Consider the following 9620-nt stretch of genomic DNA (forward strand, 5'->3'; position numbering starts at 1 on the left):
AATCTTAAAAGATCAGTAGGAACAGGCAAACAAAGGCAGCAGGGAAGGGTGTTCCAGGCAGAGGGGACAGCACGCGCAAAGCATAAAGACAAGAAAGGACCTCGTACACTCCACAAGCTGTATGAAGTTCAGAACCTCTGTAGAGAGAGTGCTAGTGGGGTAGTGGCCATAGATGTGCCTGCGTAGACCACCAGGGGTCTGCTCACGAAGGGTCTTACATGAGTTCGTTTGTTTGTTTGTTTTTCCTGAAAGTAATTGTGAGTCATTGAAGAATGTTAAGCAAGGGCATAACCTAATATTTGCATTTTGGAAATATCACTTTGGTAGCTTTCTAGCAGCAAAGAGAACAGACTTGGAAAATCTATCAGACTCATATTTTTACCAGTAATGGATCTCACATCTAGTATTGTCAAGCCAAAAAAAAAAAAAAAAAAAATCTTAGAAATCATCTCGTCTAACCCACTTATTGTAGAGATGAAAAAACTTATTTTCAAGGGTTATAAGGTAGTTTATCCAAACTACTTATCTTTTAAAAAATTATTTAATGAAATTAAAAACTCTGCCCTACAATTCAGCTCTTCTAGACCTCACTACCACCTGCCACTTTGCTGGCATTTCTGCTAGGTGGGCTCATTTCTATGGACATAGCTCAGGGCAGATCCTCTTCAATGACTGAAAATATTTACCCATTTTGAGAGCTGGTAGAATATATATTCTATGAGCATGAGAAAAATTTTAACTGGTTTTGTCCATTTTCTCATAGTGATTAAAAAGTTAAACCCTTCTAAACCACAGATTATTCTTTGAGCTTCTAATACTATTTAAATTACAACTCCCAAATCTTGAATGATGTAACATACTCAAGTCCAAATGCTGCTTTTTTTAATTCGGTACATCGCATGGTAGTTACTTAACATGACAGAAGGCAACATGACTAGATTGGCCTGGTAACAAGATCTTAGAGGGGTTCTCTGTGCTGTAATGCTTCCCATCCCCTCAATCCTCCATAAAAATAAACGGGTTGATTATGTCATGTTTCTGTCCAGGAAATCTCAAAGAAATCCACAGAGGTGCATCTAATCTATATAATGCTACAATCTCATGATCCACTGGGTTGGTTCCTTCAAATGACCATGGTAAGCATATTGTGCAGAGCAGCAGGTCCCAGTTTTAACAGCCCAGAGCTAGCCTGCCATCAATTCATCATTCCTGAAACAAATTCTGCAAGGTAAGTAGATTTCATAGACTAAAACATCGTAGACAGACATATTTAGTCGATACCTAGTGGAAAAAAATTAAGGCAACTGTCTTAGCCATGCAGATATAAAAATCTACTTGCTTCTGGAATACCAGATAACCACAGCAAAAGAGAATGGTGTCTGGGAGAATTCCAAACCACATGCACTCTAAAAGTCATTGCCATTTGCTTCAAGCAAACATGGACGAATTCAAATGCACAGCAGCTCCATTATTAGTAATGCAGTAAATATTGCCATCCACCCCTTCCAAGTAGAGATCCTGCAAAGAATCGGTGAGCGCAAGATCTCAGGGCTCAGGACCCTTATAAACATTAGCTTCATTTCAACCCTCACAAGAAACTGCATGTTTATCTCCATTTCACAAATAGGCAAACAGGCTCAGAGAGGTCCAGACATTTGTTTAACTCTCACACAGCATGAAAGTGGTAGCTACAATGTGAACCCATATCTGTCTGAAATAAATCCTGGGCTTTCTGTGTTCCAGGCCCCCACATGTGGACTGGCTCCTAGGGGGTGGAAGGATCAGGCTGAAATGCCGCTGGTGCAAGCCTGGGGGGATGTCATGATGGAGACCCCGGAGAGTATAGAGTTCAGAAAGTCCCTGAGATTAGACTACATACCAATTTGCTACTTGGAGTGACGCCCTCCACTGAAGAAGTTAATGCAGGGGTTTTGTTCTTCCCATTTAATGGATCAAGACAACTGAGGCTCACAGACCATGACTTGCTTAGATCCCAAGAAAAAGCAACGACTTCCCTACATAAACTCCAAAACTACCAATTGGAGCCCAGGGCTCAGTGTCCCTTCCTTAAGACTTCTTGTTATTCTATCACCAGTAAGAGCTCTATATTTATTTGACCAGGAAAAGCATCTTCTTAGCTTGAAAGGGAAAAAGAACACCTCTTTTAAATTGTCTCTGTCTTGCTAAAGCGTCTTACATATATTTAGCATGATGAAGGCTCATCACGATAGTTAAATGAAATGAAATGTCATACTTTAATTTTGTTTTTATGGTGGTAAATTAAATTCTCTGAAAGATGCTGTCAGTCACATCAACATTTCATAAGATACCCTTTATCCATCCAACATGCCAGAAACCCAAAATACAGTCTCATCCACAGTGTCCTGAATTTTACATTTATTTAATATACTTTCTACATGTGTCTTTATTTTTCACTCTGCCAGTGAAACACATGGTGAAGGCTTTTGTCCCATGTTTCACTGGTTGGACAGTGACAACCCTGACCATCTTAGCTGATGTTGCTGGACCACTAATCACAGAGCAAAATTAAACTGCAAAGAATCAAGATGTGCAGAAAGTCAGGAAGCACAAAGAAAAGGCATCATGCTTTATGCGTGTTCATTCTAGATATGTTCATTATCTGCCAAAGCCTGGGGAAGGCAAATATGGAATTTAAAAAGACACCATCTGTTGTGTGATGTTCCAAATTATAAACTTAACCCTTAATTTCTACATCACCTGCTGTTCAGTCATTCTCCTTCTTTGGGATGAAAAAAAAAAGGGGGGCGGTTAGCACATGAACTAAGCAGGTTTAGCAGGATCGATGGAAGTGCCCTGTAAGACTTTTTGCTAAGCCCAGCATCACAACTTGTATATTTTTTCCAAAAAGTAATTCTTGTTAGGTTTTACTCTTAAACACTACACATACAGTGGTTGCCATTAAGCTAAGGGTCCACAATCACGCATAGCCAGCCACTTTAGTTTCTGTAATTTTTAGGTTATTTAAAACCTCTGAGCTCTTACAAAGTAAAAACAGATTTTAGAAATCTTTCAAATCTGTGAAATGAAGAGTAGAGTAATTCCTCGAGCAAAGAAGGATTTCTTTTGGAAAAAAAAAAATTTTTTTTTGAGACAGAAGGAAAACAAGAGTACATAGCCCAAATCAACTTCCTATTTAAATATTCAAAGGCAACACATGGCATACATAATGGAAGAGATTGCCACTAAAAAGGAAAAAAGAAAAGTAACGTATCCTTGAAAATGCCCATGTTTTCTTACATGTAGATCTGAACTATCCTAGTTTTTAAAACACATTTAACAAATGCAACACAACTCATTCAGGGTTGATTTGAGTTCACAAAATAATTTTATTATATGTAAGAAAGCATACAGGCAATAAAATTAAGAAAACATTCACAATGCATAAATAACACAGACCTGATGCAGGAGATAGCTTTCAGTAGATATCTTTCTTATTACCCATTTCATCTAAATGTTAAGTCAATTGCTTATCAACAAGAATACTTTGTAAACATTTCCAAAAAATTCTCTTGAAATGCCCCACATGAATTAGTATCTGGCAATGGAGCCTTAGGATACTTTTTACAGTTCAGGTGATGACACAGGAACTTGATGCCAAAGCACAGAGAAAGGGCTAACATTTGTCAAAAGAGATGCTGATGGCTTTGGTGTGCTTAACATACGCAAAGAGAAGGGGGTCTCCTGTCTTTTCTACCAACAGAAGTGTCTTGCTCAAGGATGATAATGAGGCACTATCTGTTAGTTACTGTACCATTAACATTTAGACTTTTTTAAAAAATCAACTCTAAGTTCAGATTAAAGCACTACAAAAAGTAACCCCACTGAGTAGCTTGGCTGGTAAGATGGAGATGCAGGATTTGACCTTTGTCCATGGGTGAGATTGTTGTGACACACGAGTTAAGAAAACTCACTGTCTTCATTACACATCTCTAACCAGGACAGTCATTTATTTGGCTCAGAAAAGCTATCTGACACAGGAAATGAGAAAAGACAAAGAGGGCCAATTATTTTACATAAATACAAGGTGGCATATACTTTTTATTACCACCTAAGATCATATATTTCAAGTTGGATTCTTCTTAAGCTAACTTTTATTTCAAATATTTACAGAACTGCAAATCATTCTCCTGGGAAAGTCTTTGTCACTTAAGAAATTTTGAACACAAGAGTAGCTATGCTTTTTTAAATCTTTCAAAATCTTTTTAGGAGAAAAAAAAAGCAATCACAGCATTTGTCAATTCTCACCTCGTATTTATTTGTTCCCATGAATTTTAAGGAATCATCACAACTTCTTTTTTTTTTTTTCTATTAGACTTTGCTGTGTTTCTGGAAGTTATACATGAGCATTTAGACTCTCAGAGAGTCTATGTGTTTGTTTCATCAGCTTATAAAGTGCTAGTTAAATGGACAAAAATGCTATTGTAAGATTTCAGATAACTCATTCATTTACCCTATTAAATATGATAAATATAGATTTATTATTATAAATTAAAAATATCCATATAATACAATAAATAAATAAACCAATATCAACAAAGCATCAACTCTGGAAAAAAAAATCCCATTCCTACTGTAAGGCTCAATTATTTTTTAGGAATAATTTATGAAGGCATGCACCTACCTTTACAATCTGAAAACTTTGCTTGGACCAGTGTTAGCACCTGTTTGTACACAGCAAACTCAACCCTTCTCACTTCCTTCCGGGAAAGATTTAATATTTAAGTGAAGCTGTTCATTGTTGATTCTTTGCCCTATTTCTTAAGTCCTAAGATAAGGTTCAGTTTCTAAAAATATCTTTGGAGCCAAAGACACGTCCCTTATGAACATTCGCTTCACTTGTGTCCCTCTTGATTCGCTATGAACAACACAGAAAACACACTGGAATGTAGATTAAAATGTAGTTAGTTGTGTGTTGAGGGGAAGCAGCAGAGGAGGGCCCGCCTGACATCTGAGTCTCACCACACCTTAGTTTCTTCACAGCAAGCCCCAGAGAAGTCTCCTCTAGCTTCTGCATGAGCATGTCTGCTAGGATTCATCTTGGAGTTCAGGTCGGGTGCTGCCCGTTTTGTGTGATGGGCTGGATCTTCTCTAGAGAGACATCAGTGTCATAGTCCAAAATGACAGATAGGGCTGGGGACAGCTTCTCCAAGGGCTCGGCTATTCCACCCGCCTCCGCCTTCTTCAGGTCCTCAGAGGAGCCCACGGCATGTGGGATCAGATACACCAGATTGCAGTCCTTGGAGATGGAACCTCGAGGCTCGTGATGGCTGGAAAACACCACAGCCCCATTGTTATTGATGCTAACCGTCTCTATGGCATTAGTCGTCGCCGGGCAAAGTCTGTAGCATCCTAAGAGGGTGGAAAATGCCTTCCGAAAATCAGCATTAAAGGCATAAATGATGGGGTTCAAGGAGGAATTAGCCCACCCAAACCACACAAACACGTCAAAGGTGATGGAATCGATGCAGAAGGGCTTGGTCTCCCCAGACCCACAGAAGGGCACCATGCAATTCAAGATGAAGAAAGGGAGCCAGCAGCACACAAACACCCCCATGATCACAGACAGAGTCTTCAGAACTTTAGTCTCTCTTTTGAAGGACATCTTAAAGGAGCTTTCCGGTTGAGAACACTCCACGGGGTTTCCGTTACCTGTAGTGGTCTGGCAGTTCTTGGCATGGACTGCTGCCCTCTCCAAGGCCGAGATGCGCCGTATTTGTTTCTGGGCGATCCTGTAGATCCTGGTGTAGGTGACAATCATGATGGCCACAGGGATGTAAAAGCTTATTAGGGAGGATGAAATAGCATATGTCCTGCTCAAGCTGGAGTCACAGTTGTTGGTGGTCTTACCCAGGGAAGTGGCATTCCCATCAGAGGGGCTTGTGGGTTTCGCCTTGTGCCAGCTGAGCTGCACTGGAATGAAGGAGATGAGAACAGACAAAGTCCATGCCACGCTGATCAGAATGAAGGCTGCCTTGGGGGTCATCTTCCTCTCATACCGGAAGGGGCTAGAGATGGCCCAATACCTGTCCACGCTGATCACACAGAGGTTGAGGATGGACGCAGTGGAGCACATGATGTCAAAGGCCACCCAGATGTTACAGAAGGACCCAAAGGGCCAGAAGCCAGCGATCTCAGCCACCGCTTTCCAGGGCATGACCAAGACAGCCACCAAGAGATCCGACACGGCCAAGGAGATAACGAAGAAGTTGGTCACCTTGGACCGCAGGTGTCGGAACCTGATGACAGCAGCACAGACCAGCGTGTTCCCCAGGAGTGTGGACAGGATGAGCAGTGACAGAAAACAGGCTGTAAGGATGCGGAAGGAGAAGTCCCTCTCCACCACCATCCCGGTGCCGTCCATGGTAGAGGTGTTCAGAGTCCTCATCTTCCTGAGGGAGAGCGCAGAGGGGGCTCGGACACCCCTCAATTTCCTAAGCAGGGATTAGGGGTTGGTCAGACCTGCAGGAGTCCTCGCTGGTCGGGCAGCCCCTTGCACAGCCCCACTTGCTCCCCTGGGTGGAGGACCTCACCAGCATTCCATTAGAGGGCTGCAACAATTGTGTGGCAGGAGCCTGCCCTTGGCAGTCCAAATCAGCCCCTTGGAAGGTCCCTCTTGCTCTCTACAACTGTATTCTGACTCCCTTGCTCCAATTCACTGTCACGGGGACCAGTTGGCCCTTCAATGCCCCATGGAAAGCACTGGCTTTTTAGCATATTCTAAGCTATCAATCCAGAGACTCCCAGTCTTCTGCCAAGCTAGTCAATTGTCGTCACATTTCGGGGCTGTTGTCTTTCTGGTGGTGACAGAGAATTCTCCCCTTCTGAGGCGCAGCTGAAAATACATGCCTTGCTCCTCCAAGCCCCTGGCTCTGCACCAGCTCCCCCAAAGCTCTAGAAAGCAAAGAGAAAGCAAAGGACGTTTGCCAAGATAAGCAGATCGCATCTTTACTGTCAAGCCCAATCCAACCCCCTCTGAGCCACCTACCTTGCCTTGGGGTTGTCTCTCTCCAAGCCCCCAGGAGCTCGGGGAGAGCGGGCTTCGCGAGGCGCCCGGGAGGCACGTCTGAGTCCTACCCTGCGCGCGCAGCCGGGGTTCTGCTCCCGATGAGCAAAAGTCGCTGGAGCAGGTTTGGGAAAAGGATTCTGGGCCAGGTCCACAGAGAGCTGGCGCTGCCCCCACTGCCTCCAATGGCTGGAGATGGTTCAAAGCGAACGAGACCCCGGAAAAATGCTCCCGGACGCTTGGAGCCTCCTTGAGAGAGGGCACCCCCAGTACTAGTCACCTGGGCAGCTTCTTTGCTTCCTTTCTCCGGAAAACCAGCGCCCGGGCGCCCCTCGAGTGGCCTCTGGTCCCTCGGGGAAGAGCCCTGCGCCTTCCAGCGGAACTGCCCGCTACCTCCCAAGGAGCCCGTGGGAACACGAGGCAGGGAGAGCCGAGCTGGCACCGGCGGGCGCACGGGCTGGCCAGGTTCCCTCGGGGCACAGCCCACCCCCACCCCACCCCCCTGTGTCCCCTCCCCTGCCCTGGAGGCGGGCTTCGCTTGACAGGCAGAGTTACGGGCGACAGCCCCACGTGGTTCCCCCGGTTGGTGCCGCGGGCGAAAGGGGTGGGGGACGCCCAGGTGAGCGCTCGTCCGCCCCGGGTTACCCCGCCGAACCCCGGGCCCCCGGCACTCGGGACAGCACCCGACAGGGGCCCGCGAGAAAAGAGCCGATGTTAAAACCTCAAGTAAGCCTGTGTCGCCGGAAAGCAAAGCTCCGCCCGACACTCAGCGCCTCCTGGGGTCAACCCGAAGCCCTTCCTAAAGACCAAACGGAAGCAGGGACCGCGCTCACTCTCCCACGGACACCATCCACTAGAACAGCGCGCCCAGGTCCGACAGGCGCTGCCTCCAAGTGCCCCCCAACTAGGGTGAGATGTGCCCTGCGGGCGCCTCTACTCACCGCTCGCCGGCAGGGCTCCGTGCAGCAGCGCGCCTGGCCGGTGCGCTCCGCTGCGCCCAGAGGGCGCTCACTTCGAGCTCAGCTTGGGTAGTGGGCTCGTCCACGGCTGCGGTCAAGGCCGGACTGCAGCCAGTGCCCAGCGCCCGGCGAGCGCCCCAACCCCAGAGCCACGCGCTCAGCGGGCCCGGCGCGCCCTCTGCCGGCGGTTTTGGCTTCCTGCGCCCTCTCAGGCACCAACCTCACCGGTATGGGCTCCAGCATCCGCGCGGGACCCGCGCCTGGACCCACTCTTCCCTGACTATGACCGCCAGAACCTGGGAAAGAGGACTCCTCTGCTTGAAATCCCCTAAAAACTGACAAAGGTGAAAAAGTTTCTTTTGCTAGCACTGCATTCATTGAGCCACTGTATTTTCCTGAGCCTCACTACGTACCAAGAGCGACAGGGTAAGCAAGATGCAAGCCTTACTCTCAAAGAGTAAACCAGAGAGAACTGGCAGTTACCGAGTGGCCTCTGGGTCCCAGACACACGCCTTAAGTCGTCCACCCTTTAAAGAATCCCTCCTCATAAGCCTCCTCATCTTCACTTTGCCAGAGTGGAAAATCAGGTTCAAAAATCTACCCAAAAGTTGCAGAGTTAATGAGGGTGCCGGCTGCCTGACCCCCACCTGCGTGTTTTTTTCACCTACACGCCACTGCCTACTGGGAACTCTGAGTTTAGTGCGGGATCCGGCGAACTAAATAATTACCCACAGAGCTAAAATAGAGGAAAGGACAAGATGGAAGCAAGAAGGCCTGGTAGAGATGACTGCCCCTGAGCCCCTCCCCTGCTGCCCTGGGCAATGCCTCACAGGACAAACTTCACAGCTGTAAATGGCGAGATCACCGCGCCTTGCCGTGCCTTCCTAGACGTGGGGAAGATAAGCAAGCAGTTTCCATGTCAGACTTCCAGGCTTCCCGTCCCTACCCTGCCGCTGCTGGCTGCGTGTGCCCTCTATCCTCTCTGAGCTTGGTTTCCTCCCCTGTAAAATGGTGATGACATAACAAGATTGTTAAAAGTATTAAATGAGATGATGTTTATACAGGGCTTGGCACTGAGCCTAGGACCCAGTCAGCCCTTTCCAGGTAGGCACCCCTGAGGGCTCGTTAGAAAACCTATAGTCTTATCTCCTTGAGAACCTCACACCACACTGGAAGCCACAATTTCCTCTGTAAAAACCCTGACCCTAAATAACAATTCCATTCAATTAGCCAGTTCAAACTGCACCTTGATTTTAAATGAAAGAATGGCGTTACAGACAGCAGACCCTCCTGTGCCTCTGTTACCAGCTCTGTTCTTCCACCCTCGGTCTTACTGTCACACATATTGACACCGTGGGTCATGAGTCATGGTCACAGATACAATTTTTGCCACAAACCTGCCCAAAGAACCACATGCTTATAGAGTCTTAACGCAATGCTTAACATAATACTTCCAGATCATTTTCCTTAAGGTAGTCATTCCGCAAGCTTCCTGGCTTTATTGCATCTTTCTCTCCCTTTTACTAACAAACACAAGTGAAAGAATATGCTTCTGGTTCAAGACAGTCATGTCAGCATTAATGTTTAACTCCCCACGTTCTACCCACCCATCCTGG

The 9620-nt window shown here is 46.2% G+C and overlaps 1 protein-coding gene across 2 annotated transcripts; it reads right to left on the reverse strand.

Moving 5' to 3' along the window:
* Window positions 1–4664: 4664 nt before the first annotated feature.
* DRD1 (dopamine receptor D1) lies at window positions 4665–8068 on the reverse strand. Of its 2 annotated transcripts, none has more exons than XM_068534635.1 (2): window positions 7987–8068; window positions 4665–6933 (listed from the first exon to the last, which is right to left on the reverse strand). In XM_068534635.1, the coding sequence occupies exon 2, from the start codon at window positions 6425–6427 to the stop codon at window positions 5087–5089; it is 1341 nt and encodes a 446-aa protein (XP_068390736.1). In that variant the 5' UTR covers window positions 6428–6933; window positions 7987–8068; the 3' UTR covers window positions 4665–5086. The 2 variants fall into 2 exon arrangements, with proteins under 2 accessions (XP_068390736.1, XP_068390737.1); XM_068534636.1 differs by lacking the exon at window positions 7987–8068 and adding an exon at window positions 7028–7101.
* Window positions 8069–9620: the final 1552 nt, after the last annotated feature.

The sequence above is a fragment of the Eschrichtius robustus genome, chromosome 2 (assembly GCF_028021215.1).
Source record: "Eschrichtius robustus isolate mEscRob2 chromosome 2, mEscRob2.pri, whole genome shotgun sequence".
Taxonomy (NCBI): Eukaryota; Metazoa; Chordata; class Mammalia; order Artiodactyla; family Eschrichtiidae; genus Eschrichtius; species Eschrichtius robustus.